General features: G+C 42.6%; 1 protein-coding gene across 9 annotated transcripts in view; it reads left to right on the top strand.

The window, feature by feature from the left end:
* Nucleotides 1-461: 461 nt before the first annotated feature.
* Nucleotides 462-23010, top strand: part of ABCB4 (ATP binding cassette subfamily B member 4) — a 72525-nt gene continuing 49976 nt past the window's right edge. For 2 of the 9 annotated variants that reach the window (XM_027539873.1, XM_027539867.1), the window contains exons 1-8: nt 462-793; nt 984-1069; nt 4555-4609; nt 8230-8380; nt 14192-14249; nt 15499-15690; nt 17235-17406; nt 19777-19901. In XM_027539873.1, the coding sequence (XP_027395674.1) occupies nt 990-1069; nt 4555-4609; nt 8230-8380; nt 14192-14249; nt 15499-15690; nt 17235-17406; nt 19777-19901 (833 nt within the window). In that variant the 5' untranslated portion in view covers nt 462-793; nt 984-989. The other 7 variants (XM_027539871.1, XM_027539870.1, XM_027539868.1 and 4 more) reach the window with 7 other exon arrangements.

Raw genomic sequence — 23010 nt, 5'->3', positions numbered from 1 at the left:
ACACCTGAGCACAGGGAGAAGTGCAGGATCAGAGCAGGATGCCAGGAGAGGACACTGGAGACTGGACCCTGGTCCTGAGGACGCAGCCACAGGCGAGACTCGACCTCTCTGGGCTTCAGTCTCCTATCGGAAAGGGAGTGGAGGAGAAGCGGTTGAATTTGGCGATTTCTAAAACCCTAAAGTTCTGTGCCTCTAAGTGTTGAGAAGGCACCGGCTGCATTATCCTGCGAAGAGCTTAATGCGATGTTTTTGGGCGGCCCTGCCCTGTCCTCAGCATCCCAAGAGACGGGTGGCTTCGGTGCCCCCCGGGGAGCAGACCCGGGGATGCAGAAGCAGCGGGAGGCGAGCCTAGGGGTCTCTCATGTCCCTCAGCTGCCCCATCATTGGTGAGCATGTACAAACTGTCCCCCGCAAGGCTTCAAAAAGAAAACTGCACTGAAGGAGTGACAGTCACTCTGGAGGGCTCGAGTGGCCCGCCAGGCGAGGCTTTCGGAACACCCAGCGGCACCAGGCTGGTCGCGGGGCTTATCGGCCGCAGCTGGCTCGGGACTGGCTGCTCGCCGGGGGTGGGCGCAGCGGAGGGCGGCGCGCCGGGCACCCTTCCCCGCGGGGTGTGTGGAGCGAGCCTGGCGGCTGGAGCGCCTCCTCTGCCCGGGGCCCTGGCCCCGGCGGCTTCAGGAGGCGTCGCTGGGGCCGGACACTCTCGGGGAGGGGCGGGGGCGGGAGCGAGCAAAGTCCCAGGCCCCGCAGCCCCGGCGCCCAGCGGCTCGGCCAGAAACAGGCGCAGTCCCGGGTGAGGGAAGCTCGGGAAGGTGGGCTCCCGGCGGCGGGCAGCGTGGCATCCGTGCAGTCCTCCCGGTCCCGGCGACCAGTCTGCTGGCCCCGAACCCCGGCTGGGTGAGGAGGGGGGTGCTGTGAGGAGGCTGAGCGACCTCCCCAGGCTGGGGCTGGTGCCCCTGGACCTGAGACTGGTTTCTCCCCAGGCGGAGATGGATCCAGAGGTGGGAAGGATCGCAACATTCCGGATCACCGAGACCAGGGAGGACGGATTTGAACTGGGCGTCAGCAGGTACATCACCCTCGGCCACCGCTTTTCTGCTTTTCTCGTTACACGCGAGTCAGCAGAGCCACATGGAGCCGAGCAAAGAAGTTGAGTGGATGATGCCTTTGGCCTTTGTTTGGGAGTTTCCTTAGAGTCTTTTCTGTGGTTCTGACTTTACCCAAGGAATGTCACTGAGGCTTCTTTTGCGACAGGCTGGCTTTCCTGGTGGCTCAGTGATAAAGAATCCCTCAGAGACACGGGGATCCCTGACTTGGGAAGATCCCCTTGAGACGGGCAAGGCAAGCCACTCCTGTATTCTTCCCTGGAGAATCCCCATGGGCAGAAGAGCCTGGTGGGCTACAGTCCTCTTGTGGCAGAGAGTCAGACACGACTTGGCCAATAAACACCACCAGGAAAGAGAGCATGGTTGAAGGCGCCCCTTCCCTTTGTGCAGGGCCCTTCCATGAGCATGTGTGGTGTAACACTCCTTGCATTATGGAGCTCACGACTTTTCCAGAAATCTCTCATAAGCATCGTCTGATCTTCCGGGCTTAAAGAGCATCAGACCCCTGCTGTTGATGGTTGTGCGTTTTAAACAAGTGTAGTGAAGCAGGCAGCTCCTTCCTCCACTCATTATTCCTCTTCCTCCTCATTTTACCCGCCTTCCTCTCAGCTCTCCGGTTCCCTCTTTCTCCCCTCTGGGGGGTGAGGGGTGAGGTGGGGAGGGGAACCTTGAGCAGCCTGGGGTGGGTTACCTGCGCTTCCAAAGAAACTGTTGCTCAAATGCAAGGGGGAACCTCTGCCTTTCTCTGCTTGCCTGTCTTTCTCCTTGTGCTGGCTCTTTGGCCCCAAGGGCCCTTGTCACTCTCACTTCTCCACCTTAGTAGGGGCAGAAGCAATCAGTAAGTGGCATGCTGGCTTTGTCCCTCTTTCACTTTGAGGACAGTGAATCGTTTTTGCCTTCAGCCTCAAAATTTATGAGTCTGTTGTGGTCTCTGAGTTCATGCCAAGCCACCCAGAACCAATTGACCTGTGTCATCCAGTGATCACCCAGAGGGACAAACTTATCAGGTTCTGTAGTGGGTCCTCAAGCTGCAAGTGGCCTGATTAGTTAACAGAGAACATGCCTATCTGGTGGTTAAACCGGGGCATTATTTTAGCCTGTTAATTTCTTCATACAATAATCTTGCTTTATTTCTTCTACGTACCATGGTATTCATTCACAGAATATCTAGTTTGCCCTATGAAATTGGAAAACCCATGGATGGTATTTTTTCTTCTAGAAAAATGTGGTTTTCATTCGCTGGCAATTTAGGCTGGAATTGACTGTGAATCTATAAATAGGTGGCATTTTCTCCAAGAAGTCTATTTCTGTGTTGCACAGGCTAAACATTGGTGAGTGTACAGAGGGGTTACCCCTGCAAAAGATGTAGTAACACAGCAGAACCCAAGAAGTTCTCAGAACCGGGGCTCACAGCCTTGTGTTGGGAAGAAGACAGTTTAAAGAGTGTAAAAGACTAAGAAAAAGTTAAGATTATGAACTTAAGTGTAATGAGACACACTTTTATAAAAAATGGACCAAAACTTGCATGCTAAAGAAGTTCAGCTCACTTCAGTGGTCCAGGGAAAACTGAGTTCCATGGTTGTTGCGATCACGCAGTTTCGCCTGTCACATTCTTGTGAACATATTTCATTGCAGATGTCAGTCCTTTGATTTCAGAAAATGTTCCAGATAGTTTGGGATCAAGTCCTGTGAATAAAACTTTACCTGGAAATTTAAATAAATGCATTTAGGTAAAAAAAGTCTGCTCTCCTACAGTTAGCATTTATTTATTATTGAGAATAGATGTAAACAATACATATGCTGAATAGTAGTTGCTAAAATCTTGCAAGTAGTCTTTATATGCCATGAAATTAAAGCCCAAGATACATAAAAGAAAAATATTACATCAAATTCCATCTTCCTGCCTAAGGGGAGAACCAGATTGTGTTTCATTCCATACCCAAGACTGAAGAAGCAACAGTGTTTCCAACCTAAAACCAAATTAATAGCCTGTGCTTCTGAGACAAATTATCACCAAAGGGCATCAGATATCCCAGACCAAGAAACCAGGGGCACTCTTGGGCTTTAAGTAATATAAAGTTAGATCTATGCAAATATGTGATCATTTGTGAAAAAGAAGCATCCATAAACTCTTTTCCCAGGGGCACTTTGTCCTGCAAACAATTGTTAGCAGGTAATGAATGCTATGGGAACACGTTAATTAAGGCTAAAGAAATCAGGAGTGCAAAAAAGCAATTTTAAATAGGGTAGTTAAGGTAGGTCATATTGAGAAGGCAATATTTAAGCAAGAACTTGAAAAAAAAAAAATGAGAGAGCTGTGTGGCATATATGTACCCCTCCCAGCAGAGGTAATGCAGACCCTGTGGGGGACGTGTTTGGAGTGTTCACAGGACAGCGGAGGCAGAGAGACCTGGGTGTCTGGAGCAGAGCTGGCAGGAGTGGGAGTGGGCACTGTGCTCAGAGAGGCAACAAAGAATATCATGTGGGGCCGGAGAGGCCAGTGTAAGGATCTGGCTTTTACTCTGAGAAAAGTGGAAGCCACTTGTAAGCCTTTGAGTAGAGTAGCAGCATAATATGACCTGAGAGTTTTTTTTTAATTTATTGAAGTAGAGTTGATTTCCAATGCTGTGTTAATTTCTGCTATACAGCAAAATGATCTGCTATTCATATATATATGTATATATTTGCACACACATTTTTTCATGTTCTTTTCCATTATGATTTATTACAGGATGTTGATATAGTTCCCTGTGTTCTTCAGGAGGACCTTGTTGTTCATCCATCTTATGTGTAATAGCTGGCATCTGCTAATCCCAAACTCCCAATCCGTCCCTTGCCTCTTCCTCCTCTTTAGCAAGCCTGTGACTTGTGTTTTTAAATGATGACTCTGAGTATCATGTTGTGGATAGACTGAAGTGGGCATAAGCGGAAGTGGAGAAACAAGGCAGGAGTTCTCCGGGCTGTTAGGATAGTTATGAAAGTGGCGAAGAGTGAGTGAACTCCAGATGTATTTTGAATGTAGAGCTGACAGGATTTCCTGACAGCACTCCCTGTAATCATTCAGAAGAGTGGCCATTACTAATTTTAGATCAATATGTACCTTTTTAGCACATGAAGCATTAACTGATCTTGCAGACGTTGTTGACATGGTCATCTTCCTTCTGTGCATGCATGCTGCAAGGCAGGTGACCATTCCCCGGTTATCCAGAGATTCCTGTAGTGCCTTGGACAGTTACCTTTGCACTTGGTCATTGCCTTACACTGCGTGTTAAACTGGATAATTTCGACAGTTTGTGGACATCACTCTTTTACATTTGAAAATATAATATTCAAATATGGCAACTACTTAAATTTATATTCAGTTGACTGTGAAATATTTTGTAAGAGTTTTTAAATTCAAAAATTTAAATTTTTTATATATAAAAAATATATATATATTTTTTTACAGCAGCCAAGCTAAGGAAAAAATGAAGAAAGTAAATTTGATTGGACCATTAACATTGGTAAGCTGTGAAATACTAAGTTTGAATCAGTTCTGCCTTCATTTACGTTTGATGTCTTGGATCTGTGGTGAGAAGTGCTTTAAGCTTGTCTGTAGGCAGCAGCAGATGTCCTGGATTGGCTCATTGTATTTAATGGCCCACATTCTCAAGGTGGATGATAAAGCAGGTAGGGATAGGCTGGCTGGGAGAGCAGAGCTAACTGGTGTACCGGGAAATTGAAGTTAGGACTGGTGTTTGAAGCACCATACAAACCAATTAATTTCAGAAAAATACATCTCTGCATCTTGTTTCTCACACACACACACAAATTTACCTTAAAATAAACTTGTGTACAAGAAGATTGTTAACTACAGAAAATTGTAAATGCTTAAAAAATCTATGTTCACATTGGACTCCAGGGAAACTGATTAAATATGAAGTTAATATTACAGATTCAGATATGTTTATGATAATTCTCAGTGGTTTTCCACCAGTCCAGGGCAAGCCAACATATTTTTGGAAGAAGTCAAATCTGTTTTTCATTTGTAATATGTCTTAGAGAGGGGACCCAAGAAAATGTTTGCCCACTTTTGGTGAATAGGATATGTTTTAAACTATGACAGCCATTATTTGATAACAAAGAAGTTGGTAAAAAAAAAAAAAAAAAGCATGTCATCTGAAATCTCCAGTTTATTAAGTTTCATTCTCTTCTCCCTTATGCTTGTGACTTTTGTGTTTAAAAATCTCAGTAAGGGTAACATCTTTTCAATTCAGTACTTTAGAGACTAAATTGTTTGTAAAACTAAATCTGGTTTTAATGCAAAGGTTTTAAATCTGCCTCTTTCAGAAAACAAAATGTCACAAACCTTAAGGTAGAAACAGAAATTTTCATTTGAATTTGGAAGTTTAACCTTAAATATAAATGTAATCTTTTTCACTCTCAATAGATTTTTTTTCCTGCTGTTCTGATTGAGGTTCAGAATAAAACTGCATTTTAATAGGAGTTAGGCATTCAGGCTTCTCTGATGGCTCAGATGGTAAAGAATCTACCTGCAAAGCGGGAGATCTGGGTTTGATCTCTGGGTTGGGAAGATCCCCTGGAGTAGGGCATGGAGTAACCCACTCCAGTATTCTTGCCTGGAGAATCCCCATGGACAGAGGAGCCTGGCGGGCCACAGTCCATAGGGTCGCAAAGAGTCGGACACGACTGAGTGACTAAGCACAGCACAACACAGAAAGGCCTTCTTTTGTTGAAAAACCACTGAGAACAGATCTAGGTTACTTAGGATATTACTGTGAAATTCCTGGAATTTTCACTGAAGCTTGGTGACAATAAAATTTTGTTTCATTAATATGAGAAACTTTTTAATTGAGGTGCAGTGAATATATTACATTACATGAGTTTCAAATGTACTATGAAGAGCATTTAAAACTTTCCTCAGTTTCACGTGGAGAAGGAAATGGCAACCCACTCCAGTGTTCTTGCCTGGAGAATCCCAGGGACGGAGGAGCCTGGTGGGCTGCTGTCTATAGGGTCACACAGAGTCGGACACGACTGAAGCGACTTAGCAGCAGCAGCAGAAGTTTCCCATAAATATTTGAAGACAACACTGCATGTCAACTTGCTCCTGTGCTTGAGCTGTGGCCCAGAAACTCAAGTGCTCTATCTCCCTTCCCCTCCGGCCACTAAGGTGAACCCTGGGGACACTTTTGTGCCAATTTAAGGGGCCCTTCCCCACCCGCTCTGGACTTTACCTGCCCGCCTTGTTTCATTCCAAGCTCCACCTGGCTTCCCACCCTTTGTCTCTCTCAACACTCTTGCTTGCCCTGTGTTTAATGATGGAATTTGGTCTCCCAGACCGAACTTCTGGAAATCCCTGAGAGCAGTTGGCACACCGCCCCCCGACTTTATGCTTTAACCTCAGGGTGCCCCTGCATGGTGACTCCCTCTAACTCAGCCTCCACTCTCAAGGACCATCTGCCAGCCTGACTCATCACCCATTCTCTTGATGATTGTTCCTTCTTTGTCCCCCAAAGGGAGTGGGGTGGGGAAATGGGCAGAGATAAGGGTTAAAAAGATGAGAGAGATGTGAGGGACAGAGGGGAGAGTATAGAAATGGAAAACTGAGAGACAGGAGATGTAGTCTGGAAGGCAGAGGACAAAAGAACAGAGAGAGAGGCATAGTTTCAGTCAATCAGAAATGGGGAGAAAAAGTGGGAATTTGGAGAGAACTCAAAAAGGTGGTGAAGGACAAAGGGTTTTTGGAGTATTATGACACTGATTGGCTGGTTAGTTCTTCAGTGTTGTGCACTTTACTGATATAACTACTTCCCTCTATAAGTGATAAGTTGAAGTTGCTCAGTCGTGTCTGACTCTTTGTGACACCATGGACTATTCAGTCCATGGAATTCTCCAGGCCAGAATACTGGAGTGGGTAGCCTTACCCTTCTCCAGGGGATCTTCCCAACCCAAGGATCGACCCTGGGTCTCCCACATTGCAGGCAGATTCTTTACCAGCTGAGCCACCAGGGAAGCCCTCTATGCTGCTGCTGCTAAGTCACTTCAGTCGTGTCCGACTCTGTACGACCCCATAGACGTCTGGCAGCCCACCAGGCTCCCCCATCCCTGGGATTCTCCAGGCAAGAACACTGGAGTGGGTTGCCATTTCCTTCTCCAGTGCATGAAAGTGAAAAGTGAAAGTGAAGTCGCTCAGTTGTGTCCGACTCTCAGCGACCCCATGGACTGCAGCCTACCAGGCTCCTCCATCCATGGGATTTTCCAGGCAAGAGTACTGGAGTGGGGTGCCATTGCCTTCTCCGGGAAGCCCTCTATAGATGGTACTAAATCCAAGATAGTTGGTGTGGCCACCAGGCCTTTTAGACCTCTCTCTAATATGCTCTGTACTGTGTGCTTAGAAATTCCACCACGTGGAGTTCCCTGAGGACTCATGTAGTTTCCAGTCACGCTGCTGTTCTAAGCCCCCACCTCCCCCACTTTCTCTGCACTCCCCAGTTCTTCTTCGATAATTCCCCCTTGTCCTTCAAGATTCTACAATGAGTATCATCTCCATAAGCAAGACTTCCCTAAAGCACACACCCAGGCACTCCTTAAGTTTCTTGCCCTTCACTATTGATCTGTCTTCCAAAAAGCTAACTTAAGCATCTTAAAGGGGCCTTATCCTCAAAACCCAGAATATCCATTCCCTCTCCACCCTTTATAATTCTCTGTCTGAAATATTCTGAATGTCTTTTTAAAGGATGTATTATGTGTGTGTATGTAAATGAGATCAACCCCTAGCTGTTTCTAATTCACTACCTCAGGAGCTCTGGAAGAGCAAACAGTATTTCTTAATGAAACCAAATCTTAGTCCCTTCTGATTATATTGCAATCACTTACCCAAATAAGACACTGATTAAATGAAATTAGAATTTTTTCCACACAGATACAAAATGAATAGAATCTTGAAATTACTCTGTCAATGATTTGAATTGAAATTCTCTTTCTTCCCTAATACATTTATTTGGAATGGTTACTGACCTTAAAGAAAAATCCAAAGAACATACACTGTGAAAAAAGAGAAATTCTGTTATACAAACTAAGTATTCTTATCTTTTCTTTCTTTCTTTCTTTCTTTTTTTAGTTTCGATACTCTGATTGGCAGGATAAATTATTTATGTCTTTTGGCACTATCATGGCCATAACTCATGGATCAGGTCTGCCCCTCATGATGATAGTATTTGGAGAAATGACTGACAGATTTGTTAATACTGGAGGAAATTTCTCCCTTCCAGGTAAGCATTTCTTTAATTAAAATACGTAGATGTATAGATGTGTTCATTTATTTAACTGAGTGAAAGATTAGAAATTGATTTTTGTATTCATCATCTGCTTGCTTCATGGTTTGGACATCTGGGTAGCTTCAGATATCACAGAAGGAGTTTTAAAATTCTTGGTAAAATTCTTCAAATAATCAGTTAAATTTCAACAAATAAGTGTATGCTATTGGACTTTAAGTATAGAATAAGGAAATTTCCAGAAAGCTTTGTATTTCAATAAAGTAAGGAAGTCAGTCTGCTTGAGGATGGTGGAACCATAGCAGAGCATGTCTGCACAGTGTCCATTCAGTTAATGACTATTGATGAGCTAGCTTCAAAATGCATCAGTTGGCATGGCAATACTTCTTAGCTGTCCTCAGCTTGTGGGTCTGTTTTTTATTTTTTCTTCTTCCCCGCCCCTCCCCCTCTCTCCTATCCTTCTTGCTAAAATGACACCTACTTTCTGTCTCTAGTATTTGGATCAACAAGGTTGACTGTTCCTTAACAGAGCACTTTACTAAAGAGTGAATGGATTCAGTATGAGAATGATGTGCTTTGAAACTCTCCCAAAAGACTAAAATTACTGGAGTGCCAAAGGAGTCACATAAGTTAATGCCATCAGTGCGAGGGGCTATGTCAGCAGCATTGGAGTGAGGTTCCAATGGACAAAGTTATTTTCATATTAGACAGACTTAGCATAGAAAGGAAGATAGCCATGCTTTCTACCCAGCACGATGGCTCAGTTCCTCCCTAGAGACCTGCGGGCACTAGCTGGAGACCGAGTGGAGCCCTGCTGCTCACAGATGGGGGATGTGAAGGAGATGGCTAATAAAGGAGAGGCAGCTTCCACAGTAGAGGCACCTGAGAGGCAGTAGACTGTATTTAGATGACACTCAGGAAGAGTTTCCAGCGTTCACTGTTGAGAGCTACATATTTGGTTAGCATTGTAGGGCTTAGTTGTAATTACCTAAGAACATGATTGCTTAGTTTATACAATAGGATCTCTTTACATGAATATTGATGAATACTAATACCTTTTAGATGTCTAGTAGAAGCATCCTTTGAATAGTTAAAGCACACTCCTACAAAAATAGTTTATTTATTCTCTAGTACTACTGTCTCTGAGAAGAACCTCTTTATAACAAAAATAATAGAAATCTTTCATAGTGTGTATCATGTGCTAGGTCTTATTCTCAGTGACACATGAAGACAACTGAGGCTTGGAGAGAATAAATAACCTCCCCAAATTTTACAGCGTTAGGGCAGAATTCACTCAGGTCTTTCTACGTCCATACCACGCTCATGACTGTACACATTATACTGCCAATGTAAGTGCTGTACATTCTCCTTTAAAAATTGTGTCTGGGAAAGTTTTAACTGGATTACTTGTATTTGACCAGTGGCCAAAACTTTAACACAAATATTGTAAAGAGTAAGATAGGATAGTTTAAAAAGTCTTTAAGGAAACTAGGAATTTTTATTTTCCTTTTACTTCTTATAAGCTTTATAGATGTATAATACACACACACAGAACAGGAGGATGCCCATATTAGAATCTATCAATCAAAACTGGCTTCAATTTAGGATTTTAAAAACTCAGCTGAATGACTGGATAAACAAAAGTTGTTACATACATACAATGGAGTGTTAAAAAGCCTTAAAAAGGAAGGAAATTTTGACACCTGCTGTAACATGGATGAATCTTGAGGACATTACGCTAAGTGAAAGAAGACAAATATCAAATTATTCTGCTTATAGGAGGTGTCTAGAGTAGCCAAATTCATAGAAACAGAAAAGAAGATAGTGGTAGCTGGGGGTGGAGGATAAGGAAATGGGGAGTTGTTTAATGGGCATAGTTTCAGTTGGGGAAGCTAAAAAAGTTCTGGAGATTGATTTTACCAGAGTGTAAATATATTTAGCACTACTTAACTATACACTTTAAATGGTTAAGATGGTAATGTATATCTTATCACAGTTAATTTTTTTTAACTGGATGCAATGTACTTATCCCAGGCAGGTTGACATTTGGTCCAGTTTTATTAGTCCCGTTTTGGTTTTTGCTAACACCAGAGTAATTCCACAGCTTCCTTATTTGGGGCAGTCTGCTTATTTTTAATGTGTTTCTAATTATGCAACCAAATTGCTTTGAAGCTGGAATGGCAGACAGGTGCCACGTACTGTGCCCAGGGCCAAATTCAAGGTCTTTCTGGGGAATGGCACGAGCAAGTCCCCTGCAGACCTGTGACCGCTGGAGTGATATACTCACCAGAGTTGCCAGCTGTTTCGGTGACCTCCGAATTAAATGACACTTGGTTCCCTACAGCCACGTTTGTCGTTAGGCAACTTGATTGTCTTGGAGGGTTTGGAATGAGAAGTCCCTCAAATGTTATTAATGCCAGTGTCCACTCTTCAGGTTTGTACAAATAATATTCCCATGGCTCTTAGGAGAAAACGAATTGTTGCATTTCATGCTCACTCTGAATCCAGACAGCTCTTTGATATGTTTAGGTTTGTAGAGTTTAGCCAAAGTCATGGGGGTTGAGAGCTGGTAGAGCCCTCAGGTGTCCCTAGCTGAGCTCGCTAGCTCGTCTCACCGAGATGATGTTTGTCTAGAGTCTGTTCTTTAGAATTGTTGGATTCTTGAGCAGCAAGACTCAATGGGAGCCAAATGAGACGAGAATGTTAGAAGAGAAAAAAAAGGTTTAAATCACAAGAGGGTCTGACAATGAGTTATTGTGAACAGACTCCATCCTTGTCAACAGAATAAAGTCTCCGTGGCAAGGTTGTTCCCTCACAATGACTCAGTTGTGCAGAAACTATGCGTAAAACATTCCACATCCAAACCTTAAGAATGGAGTCATAGGAAACAGGGTTTCTACAGAGTATTAGGAACTTGATGTTTTATGCCAAGTCTGTGTGGCTGTAATAATGTAGGAGGTTGTGTGGAGAAATTGATACACCCTGCGTGCCCTTGCATTGCCACGTAGATGAAAGGAAAAGACATTTTTGAGCCCCAGTTACCTTGACTTATTACCCATACTGCTAAAACTGCCTGGACATCCACCAATTCTGTCTTGTGCTGAGTGTTTCTGTGTAATATTAATAAAAGAAGTCCTGGACCGAATCAAGGGAGGCAGACATCGATTTACTCTGAGACTCAAAGTGACAGCACTCCTTATTTAGTGTCTCTTTGAGTGTTCCTTAAGGGATGCATTTATTATTTAGGCCTGTACCTGAGCTGGGGGCAAATTACTTAACCTCTATAATCCCTACTGTTATCACCTTTGAAAGGTAGGCTTGCTGATGGAATGGAATGAGATGACTTATGTCAAGTGTCTGGAACATAAACACTGAGGGGAAACTAGCTGTAAGAACTTGGAAATGCAACAACCACTCTTAGATTCTGTTTCCTCATCTATAAAATGTATGGAATATATGGGAACTCTCTAAAATTAAAAAGCAGCTTTAGAATTTCCCATTTCTTTGCTATGGGAGGCATTTAGGCAGAATAGAGAAGGAGTTCTCCATCCTGGTATATTAAAGTCAATTGGAAGCAATTTTTAGATTATCATCTAGACTCAGCTAGAGGTTCTGATTCAGCTGGTCTTGGATGGAGCCTCAGTTCAGTTGCTCAGTCGTATCTGACTCTTTGCAACCCCCTGGACTGCAGCACACCAGGCTTCCCTGTCTATCACCAACTCCTGGAGCTTACTCAAACACGTCCATCAAGTCGGTGATGCCATCCAACCATCTTCTGTCGTCCCCATTGGACACCTATATATTTTTCCACCCACCCCACGTGATTCTAACAGGCAGACAGTGCTGTGAGCCACTCAACCAGGTAACTCCTTGAAGATTGTTTGTGAGGCTGAAGCCCAATATGTAGCATCTGGAAGACCAGATAGCGGCTTTCTCCAGATCGAATCCCGTGAGATTTCCAGATCTAGCATTCCAGATTTCATCACATGCCTCTTCAAGGAACACATTCATACACATTTGTCACACCTTGGTCCTCTGGCAGCAGAAACTTGGTTTCCTAGGGGCTTTAGGGCTTCTAGGGTTGCTCACCCAGAATTAGATTGCCATTCTTGGCCTGGGACTCTGAGAAAGGAGCAGGTCACGTTTGTAATGTATGTAGATTTTTATTTCTTAGGAGGGAAGATCAGTTCGAGTTATAATATTGGTGTTGGAGGAGAGAAAAAGTCACTTTAAGATTTCACCTGCTTTCTAAGTTCAGGGGGAAAATAGCCCTGCACGCATGATCTGTAGGTTTCCTGTGGTTTTGAACAATGATTTCTGCACATACTTCAGCTTTCGCACAGCTTGTCTGCCTCTCGTTCCAAAGACACTTCCAACGTAGCTATCGAAGGTGCCAGATTTATGAACTCAGGAAGCAAATGAGCACACAGAACTGAATGGATGAGAACAGAAGTGAAATAGAGTCTGCTTCCTCAAGGGCCTAGTAGCTGATAACGAGCTAGATCAATAAGCAGAAACACTTTGCTATGAACATCTACAGGAAGAGCAATCCTGAGGGAGAAATTATGCCACCATCGGGCTACAGGCCTGGTAATTGATCCTGACGGTAGGTTAAATTTAAAATAAATTTCTACCTCATTGCCCTTTGGAAGAAGATAAGCGTGATAACACAGCACCCAGAAAATGTGACCTCAGGGCTGTTTGCCCGTGATAAAGGAGCAAAGCCTAGTTTCTCTCTGGGCATCATGGTAAATGTATTTTCCCATCAGTGCCGTGGTAACACTGTATCCTGTTACTCTGTGAATGCAGTAGGTATGGGCTGTTTTCTTTTTATGTTTTACTCTGTGTCTGTTAAAGAAGTGAAAATAAGCCATTACCCCGTGACTCAGTCGGTGTGGCATAGTGTCGGGTGCTGTATGAGGAGCGTTAGGACTCTCAGCCTACTTACTATCATAACTGAGTGACTTTGGGTGAGTTACCTTATATCCCTGAGCTTCAGTTTCCTCATCTGTAAAACAGGAATTTATGATATAGCCCTACCGGTATAGTCCTACCTATGGAATTGTGAAAATTAGACCATGTGATGCGTGTATAGTATTCAGAACAGTGCCCAGCATATAATAAATGCTCACTGGATCCATTACTAAAACATGTGAACCAGAAAAGGCACATTGACACTTTTATCAAAATTAGTTCAAAGTAAAAGACCATTTCCTTCCAGTTAATACTGCTTTAAACATACCAGTTTACAGGACGGCTAGTAACCAAGACAAGGAAAGCAGGACCCTGACGGATCACCAGTGATCCACTGACTTATCTTTGAGCAACTCAGTGATCTTTCTTGTCTTAATTTTTCTCCCTTTGCCATGAATGTAATTCAGACTTTCCATTATTTATGTTGTGAGGAAGCATGTAAGGGAAACACACACATATAGTAATGTAGAATCAAAAGAAGCAAGTATCTGTAAAGTGCTTTGCACCACTAAGAAAAAAGCGCCTGTTAAATCCTGTGTTTCTATGTGGACCATTTCTTTTTTCTTCCTCTGCCTTCTGTATACCCTTCATCAGCTCCTCTCTGCTGCTCTAGGAAGCTGTGTTGCTAAAGGCCCGAGGCCTCTGGTAGGGGGGCAGCACCTGGGAGGGAGGGCTTTACTTCCCCAACTGGACCCGTGATGGACATAAACCCCAGGGCCCTTTACGTGGGCCAGATGGTAAGAGTGACTTGAGAGTGAGGGAAAGAGAAAAAGATTTTAAAAACCTGGCAGTGCCTTTCAAAAATGTCTTATTTTTTTTATTTTTATTTTTTAGTGAATTTTTCACTGGCAATGCTAAATCCAGGCAGAATTCTGGAAGAAGAAATGACTAGGTAATTGGCTAATATATGTATATATCATATGTACTTCTTTATACTGTGCTTTTAAAAAATATTTTATTTGAAAATAATTTCAACCTTATGAAGAGTTATAAGCATGTACAAAGAATCCCTGTATACTCTAGCTTTTGTTAGACTCTTTATCCTATTGTTTCCATTTATACCCCCTCCCCTGCCATTTAAAGTAAGCTGCGCAGGGGCCTTCCCTGGTGGTCCAGCGGTTAAGACTCTGTCCTCCCAATGCAGGAGGCCTGGGTTTGATCCCTGGTCAAGGAAATAGATCCCACATGCTGTTACGAAGACCCAGGGCAGCCAAAAGAATAAATAATTTTTTTAAAAAGTAAGTTGCCCAGAGCATGTTCCTTTACTTATAAATACTTGATTGGTTCCAAGAACAGGGCATTCTCTTCATAACCACAGTACAGCTATCAACCTCAGTACATTTCATATTGATACAGTACTTTGACCCGGTCTACCATCTGAATTCCAGTTTTGTCTGTTGATCTAATACTGTCATTTACGGCATTTTCCCCCTTTCTTCACCTTCTTAATAGAAATCCCCAAAGCCTGTCACATAATGTTTGTGTTTACTTTTCAATTAATGTTGCCGACTTAAGTGAGTGCTGTCTGTTGCCGTAGCGGCCTGAAACGAAAATATATTTGAGAGTAATGAAATTGAATTTATATTTCTAAAGATACTAACCTCCCTCCAATTTAGTTACGACTACACTCTGAGTTGATTTGAATTCATAACATTTTAGCATTGTTTTTAAAAATTCTTTCAACTTCTGCCAATCAGGAAGAGGGCTTTTTGTTCTCTGTGTAAACAACATGGGAAAAACTTACACTCAGAGCCATTTTGCATGTTCAGCCTATTTATTCCTGTATTTGCAATGTGGTGAAGCTTTTCAGACAGTAGGATATGCAAGTCTAGAATGTGAATTATGGAAGAGTCAAATTGTGTCTACAGATGATCAGTGTAGGTTTAAAAGTGACTCATGAACACCACTGTATGTTTGCAGTTAACCACACAAGTTTATTTTACCTTTGGCTGATAATTCAAGTGGACAGATTGGCCACTGTTCTATTATAATGTCAGAAAAGAGAAAAAAAAATTGTATGTGTTATAATGTCCTACATGGTCTTTGTGATCTGTCAGTAAGTTTATTAATTTCCAATTCTGCATATTTCTCTTGCAAGCATAAAGACTCTATTTAAAAGAAACTTTTGAATTGTTTTCCAGATATGCATATTATTATTCAGGATTAGGTGCTGGAGTTCTTGTTGCTGCCTATATACAGGTTTCATTTTGGACTTTGGCAGCTGGCCGGCAGATTAAGAAAATTAGGCAAGAGTTTTTTCATGCTATTCTACGACAAGAAATAGGCTGGTTTGACATCAGTGACATCACTGAACTCAATACACGGCTAACAGAGTAAGTATGTTGTTACCTACACGTCCGTAAAGAAATTAACTACTAGCTATGTGCAAACTTGTCAAGGGAAGATTTTAAATGAAAAAAATGTTTGCTCAATTAAACATTTGGTGTATATTGGGAATAGATGATCTGATAGCCATCTCTAGCAGTTACAGCCTATGCCACAGTGCATTTTCCATACCTGATAGGTTTTTTTTTTTTTTTTTTTCCTGGCCTCAGTTATATAAGTAGGTGTATTTGAGTACTGAGCTTACATCCTTTGGGGCTTCCTGGTAGCTCAGACAGTAAAGAATCTGCCTGCAAATGCAGGAGACCCGGGTTCTATCCCTGGGTTGGGAAGATCCCCTGGAGAAGGAGATGGCAACCCACTCTAGTATTCTGGCCTGGAGAATCCCATGGACAGAGGAGCCTAGCAGGATACAGCCCATGGGGTCCCAAAGAGTCGTATGGGACTAACACACACACTCACATCCTTTACTTGTTTCTCTCTCATGGACCTTATCACAGGCCTGACAGATATTAAGATGGCACTCCAGTAAGATGGATGAATGAGTGAATCAGGAATTGAATGAATTCATAAAGAGACTTCTTCTCTTAGTTCTTGTTGACTCTTCACTTATTCAACAAACAATTGAAGGCTTATTAAACACTGTTCTAGATGTTTGTGATTTAACAGTGAATGAGGCAAAGATCTCTGGCCTCTTGTTGCTTATGTTCCAGCAGTGGGTGATAGATGATTAGCGTTTTCTGGCTGGAGATCCTGGCGAGAGGGTAGTGAGCAAATGTCCAAGAGGAAGGAGGATCAGGGCATTTTGGGCCTGGTTGACCTCCATAGGGACTTCAGATCTGCCACTGGACATTTTTGACCTGAGAAGTAGCATGTTCAGACTTCCATTTCCAAAGGATCACTCTGGCTGCTGTACTGAGAACAGAGTGGGTTAACAGTAGCACCACGGGTAGAAGGAAGGAGCCCTTCCTTATTCCTGCTGCTGCTGCTAAGTCGCTTCAGTCTCTGCGACCCCATAGATGGCACCCCACCAGGCTCCCTGGGATTCTCCAGGCAAGAACACTGGAGTGGGTTGCCATTTCCTTCTCCAATGCGTGAAAGTGAAAAGTGAAAGTGAAGTCACTCAGTCGTGTCCAACTCTTCGTGATGCCATGGACTGTAGCCCACCAGGCTCCTCCGCCCATGGGATTTTCCAGGCAAGAGTACTGGAGTGGGTTGCCACTGCCTCCTTATTCCTACTTTCAAACAAATTGAGACATATGTGCAAAATGCTAATCCTTCTCTAATAGGATTAACTAACTGAACAGCATCAACTTTTAATGATACTAACTTCCCAGAAGTGTGAACTAATCCTGAATTTCTTCCTTTGTACAGTTTTTAGGTGGGGAAAGTGTCATTCAAGAGGCTAAGACTGCGAGAGGGGCTTGCGGGCATCTGAACGAGCTTTGCCTGTGTCTGTGTTGGTTAGATGTTTGCTTCACGTTTCTGACTGAAGACCTCCTGCCTGTAACCACTTAGGTGTGATCTTTTTTAGTGACATCTCCAAAATCAGTGAAGGAATTGGTGACAAGGTTGGAATGTTCTTTCAAGCAATAGCCACGTTTTTTGCAGGATTCATAGTGGGGTTTATCAGAGGATGGAAGCTCACTCTTGTGATAATGGCCATCAGCCCTATCCTGGGACTCTCTACAGCTGTTTGGGCAAAGGTATGTGAAACATGGGCATGACCATATGTGTTAACTGACACAGATAGAGTTATCTTCAAGATGCAGGATTCTGGTTACATGTTGTGCAGATCTATGTTAAATGTCATTCGAAACTGCGTGCAGAAGGTTGTGGTTAATATGGTGCTCTAATAGGGAAGATTATTTTTAATGTGATTCAAAATGTCAGATACGGGACTTATCTAGTAGTCCAGTAGTTGAGACTCTGAGTTTCCAATGCAAGGGATGTGGGTGTGATCCCTGGCTAGGGAACTAATATCCCACATGCTGCATGGCCAAAAAACGAAAACATCACAGTTATTGCCTCAATTACAGTTTTTGCACTCTTATTTTTTTTTGCTTGTTTTAAAATCAATAAAATATTATTGATTATTTTTATTTTGTATGATTATTTATTGGCTGCGTCAGGTCTTAGTGGTGGCACATGGGATTTTTGTTGTGCTGCACGGGTTTCTCTAGTTGCGGTGCACAGACTTTTTTTTATAATTGTGGTGGGTAGGCTCAGTTGCTCAGTGGTATGTGAGATCTTAGTTCCCTGATGAGGGGTTGAACCCCTGTCCCCTGCATTGGAAGGCAGATTCTTAACCTCTGGACCATCAGGGAAGTCCCTGCACTGTTGTTATTACCTTGGGTAAATCTCCTGGCAGAGTAATTTAAATTACATAAATCTTTATGTCCCTATTTAAGGAAACATAATTTAAAAGTTACATCGCTCAGTTAGTCACTCAGTCGTGTCTGACTCTTTGCGACCCCATGGACTGCAGCCTGCCAGGATCCTCTGTCCTTGGGATTTTCCAGGCAAGAATACTGGAGTGAGTTGCCATTCCCTTCTCCAGGGGATCTTCCTGATCCGGGGATCAAGCCTGGGTCTCTTGCATTGCAGACAGATTCTTTACCATCTGAGCCACCAGGGAAGCCCAATTTAAAAATATAACATAACTTCAAACTATTGCATGAATATCAAACATTTAACTAAGTTTGGATTTTCTGTTTAATTGTGATGGTTACATGGCACTCTGCCAATTTTGTCTTGCAGTAAAATCCACATAACCTGTTCCATTTCAGCCAACACTCCAGGGTTGAGAAATTTTACTGGCAATTTTTGCTCATTTTGGGGTTGATTATTTACTTAATAGACGACTGGCGTCTCTTGTGTTTCGATTCTTCCTTTAGCTTTCTCCTGCAGCGTCTTGTTTAGCCATCTTATCATTCAGTAGACTATCCGTGAGTAGTATCTGGAAATGTGGTTTTCAAAGTGATTAAAAATCATTACACAATAATAATAAGGATGGTGAATCCTTTCCAAGCAGTAAGATTTTAGTTTAGTTTGCAATCAACAGAGAAAAAAAGGTAGTAGATGTGGAACTCAACACTATTACCCAAAACACTATCTAGTGAATTATATGTGCCTTTCTTTTCCTCACTCTGTTACTGAATCAAGTCTAGCTGCTTGAAAAAAATCATTACTTGCAAAAGCTGGTAGAAAGGAAAGTTGCTTTTAATCAGAATGCTGGCAATCTGGGGGAGGTGGTGGACTCAGTGTCCACCAAAAACCTCCAAAGATTCCAAGATCTCCAAAGATTCTGTTACTCATGAAATATTTTAAAGGGGCAAAGGAAAGCATCTCAGTTAATCATCGTAACAGAGGGTCAGAGTCTACAGTACTCCCCATCATGCATACCAATGAGTAGGTGCAACTTCTTGTGATTTTTCTTTAAATGCTATCTCTTTACACAGTTTATTCATGAGATTACTGAAGGGGAAGCTAGGGAAGAGATCTGGTCATTTGTTAATGACTTACTCTTTATTTCTACATCTTTGATCTATGAAAAGAACCAACAAGTTAGGTGAAGTATTGTGTGATCAAAAGATTTGAAAGGGGGACTTCCCCGGTGGTCCAGTGGCTAATGCCTTCCATTACAAGGGGTGCCATTTCAATCCCTGTTCGGCGAACTAAGGTTCTACATGTGGCCAAAAATTTTTTTAAAAAAGAAATTGTGCTAGGGCTGGAGACAAGCAGAGCATGGGGATGATTTGTTTAAGGTTAGTGGCATGACAGATGAAGACAGAGAAATCAATAGAGAGAAAATAGTAGTAGATGTAGACAGCTTTTTCCTGCCCAGAGCTATTTACAACTTCCCTGGGGAGGAGTTCATTAAGGCAGATCACACCTAGCCTTTGTAGGGGAATGGAAGAAGCTGTTGGATGTGGTACACTGAGTGATGTTTGATTCATATCTACGGTGTTTGGTAAAGGGCAGTGTTTGGGAAGAAAAAGTAAGTTGAAGAGTTGATCAGAGTGTCTTTTAACTTTTTTCCCTATTTGAAAGTCATGTGTTTGTCTTCTTTCCAGATACTCTCAGCGTTTAGTGACAAAGAACTGGCTGCATACGCAAAAGCAGGTGCCGTGGCGGAAGAAGCTCTGGGGGCCATCAGGACTGTGATCGCTTTTGGGGGCCAGAAGAGAGAGCTGGAGAGGTCAGGAAGGTCCTTTGTCCACTGGCTCAAAGAACTCACTTTTATTACATTTTGCTACTTATTCTTTTGTGGTATGAGGCTACAGTCCATACGGTCACAAAGAGTCAGACACAACTGAAGACACTTACAGCACACAGGCATGCACACGTGTCTACGGCTTTCCTTTGCCTAATATAAACCCCTTACCCACAAAACATATTCACCCTTTATTGATGGCTGGAGGTTGTCAGACTTTACAGCAGGGTTCTGACCATTTTTGGCTACCCTGGCGGCTCAGATGGTAAAGAATCCGCCTACAATGTGGAAGACCTGGGTTCCATCCCTGGGTTGGGAAGATCCCCTGGAGAAGGGAATGGTAACCCACTCCAGTATTCTTGCCTGGAGAATCCCATGGATAGAGGAGCCTGGTGGGCTACGGTCCATGGGGTTGCAAAGAGTTGGATGTGAGTGAGTGACTAACACTTATACTTTCTGAACTTTTTATAGTCCATGGACTTCTTTGAAAGTCTGATGAAATCTATGGACTTCTTCTTAGAATAATGATTTTAAATGCCTAAAACAAAATACGTAGGCTTACACAGGAAACCAGTTATAGTGAGGCACAATCATCAAAACATTTTTAAAGTTGTGATACAATAAATCCATGCAAATAGATGGGGAAACAGTGGCTGACTTTATTTTTCTGGGCCCCAAAATCACTGCAGATGGTGATTGCAGCCATGAAATTAAAAGACGCTTACTCCTTGGAAGGAAAGTTATGACCAACCTAGACAGCATATTAAAAAGCAGAGACATTACTTTGCCAACAAAGGTCCGTCTAGTCAAGGCTATGGTTTTCCCAGTGGTCATGTATGGATGTGAGAGGTGGACTATAAAGAAAGCTGAGTGCCGAAGAATTGATGCTTTTGAACTGTGGTGTTGGAGAAGACTCTTGAGAGTCCCTTGGACTGCAAGGAGATCCAACCAGTCCATCCTAAAGGAGATCAGTCCTGAGTGTTCATTGGAAGGACTGATGGTGAAGCTGAAACTCCAATACGTTGACCACCTGATGCGAAGAGCTGACTCATTTGAAAAGACCCTGATGCTGGGAAAGATTGAGGGCAGGAGGAGAAGGGGACGACAGAGGATGAGGTGGTTGGATGGCATTACCGACTCGATGGACATGGGTTTGGGTGGACTCCGGGAGTTGGTGATGGACAGGGAGGCCTGGTGTGCTGCTATTCATGGGATCACAAAGAGTCGGACATGAATGAGCAACTGAACTGAACTGAATTGAAATCCATGCCTCTATTTTTAACCTATTGAATATCAAGAACTAACTATAGGTCTAATACCTACTGTAATTCCAAGTAGGTGTGTGGGTAAAATGTATTTCAAGATATCTGTAAAAAGTAGAACATGATATGAAAATGATCTGGGATTTCTATTGGCAACACATTCACAGTTACTGCTGACCCTACAGAGGCTTGTTGCCTGCACTGATAATCGAAGGAAATGCTGAATTGTGGTTAGGGGTTAGCAAAGTTAAAGGTGTAAGTTTTTCCCTGGTCAAATTCCTTAACCAGGGATTCCAGGTCGAGTGCCTCTGCTCTAAGGGGAGTTGATAGACAAAAATGTATGGGCCAGAACAAACCCCCTAATAAAGGCTATTCAATTCTCCAACCAGTTTTCTTTAAATAATAACATACCCTAATATAACTGAAGTATGACTCCATGTAAAATATTTTCTTTTGCCATTCTGCGGGACTCCTGATACCCCCGACTCTATGAAAGGGAAATTCTCTGGAAATTCTCCAGCCTTGAAAGCAAAGGTTCCCCACTCCCCTCTTTTTCATTTTCTGTTTTTCTATTCCTTAAGTCCTCTTGACAGCCAACCTGTGCCTGGTTCTCTAACCTCTTCCTTTTTCTCTCTCACTGCTGCTTCCTGCACACAATAGCCCACACACCTCAGGATGTGAGTGTAATCAGTGCCGCTCCATTAGCTGCAAAAGGCAAGCCATCTAAGCGAAGGTAATTACAGCATGTCCATCCTTGTCCCCAGAATCCATGTCATGTTGGGGCTGATATAAACCTCCCTGCCCGCACCTTGCAGCCGGGCCACCTGGGATTCAGCACAGCACTGGGCGTGGGGTGCCAGCTGTCTCCCCAGGGATGCAGCTCTGCTAAGTCAGTGCGTGGCTGAACACTGAGGAAAGAACACTGGAGAGTTAGGTGCTTTAAGTAATTAAAAGATATAATTTTGGGTGGCTGGATGCATTTTAAAAAATGAATAAATTCTCAGCATCTTATTTGGTTAAACTAAAAAAGATATGATGTTGTTTGTTTTTGTTAGAAACATTCTAATGGATGTGATATAAGTTTCATTGTACATCCAGTGCATTTTTTCTTTTGTGACTTTAAGGAGCCAAAATTAAATTTTATACACTCTCTGCATCTAGCATGGAATGAAAGGCTTAACTGAAATTGATGGAAAAATCATTGTTATTTAACAGAACCATTCTAGACATGTGTACCTGTATGTCAAATCCCAGAAGCCAGTAATAATGGATTTTACTTAATATTTAAAATTATGGTTACAATAGAATGAGTGGTATCTAGGAAGAAATTAAATTCTAAAACAAAAGCAATAATAAAAATAGGATTTATCAGATTTTGCCAACTATGTGCCAGCACGGTTCTAACAACTTTCTGACATTGTCTGTCAACCTCACAGTCATCTAGCAAGGTAGGCATTAGTAACTCCATTTTATAATACCATTTGCAGCAATATGGATTGACTTAGAGCATGTCATCCTAAGTGAAGTAAGCCGGACAAAGACAAATATCCTATGATAATACAGAGCCTGGAAAAAATGATACAAGTGAACTTATTTCAAAACAGAAACAGACTCACAGACATAGAAAACAGACTTATGGTTACCAAAAGGAAAAGGAGGGAAGGGGAAATTAGGAGTTTAGGATTAACATATACTCGCTACTCTATAAAACAGGTAAGCAACAAGGACCTACTGTATAGCACAGGGAACTACACTCAATATATTGTAATAATCTGTAAGGTGAAAGAATCTGAAAAAGGATACATGTGTGTGTGTGTGTGTGTGTAGCTGCA

This window comes from Bos indicus x Bos taurus, chromosome 4 (assembly GCF_003369695.1).
Source record: "Bos indicus x Bos taurus breed Angus x Brahman F1 hybrid chromosome 4, Bos_hybrid_MaternalHap_v2.0, whole genome shotgun sequence".
Taxonomy (NCBI): Eukaryota; Metazoa; Chordata; class Mammalia; order Artiodactyla; family Bovidae; genus Bos; species Bos indicus x Bos taurus.
Note: the sequence above shows the minus strand (reverse complement) of the source record. Positions and strands in the feature narration are given on the sequence as shown.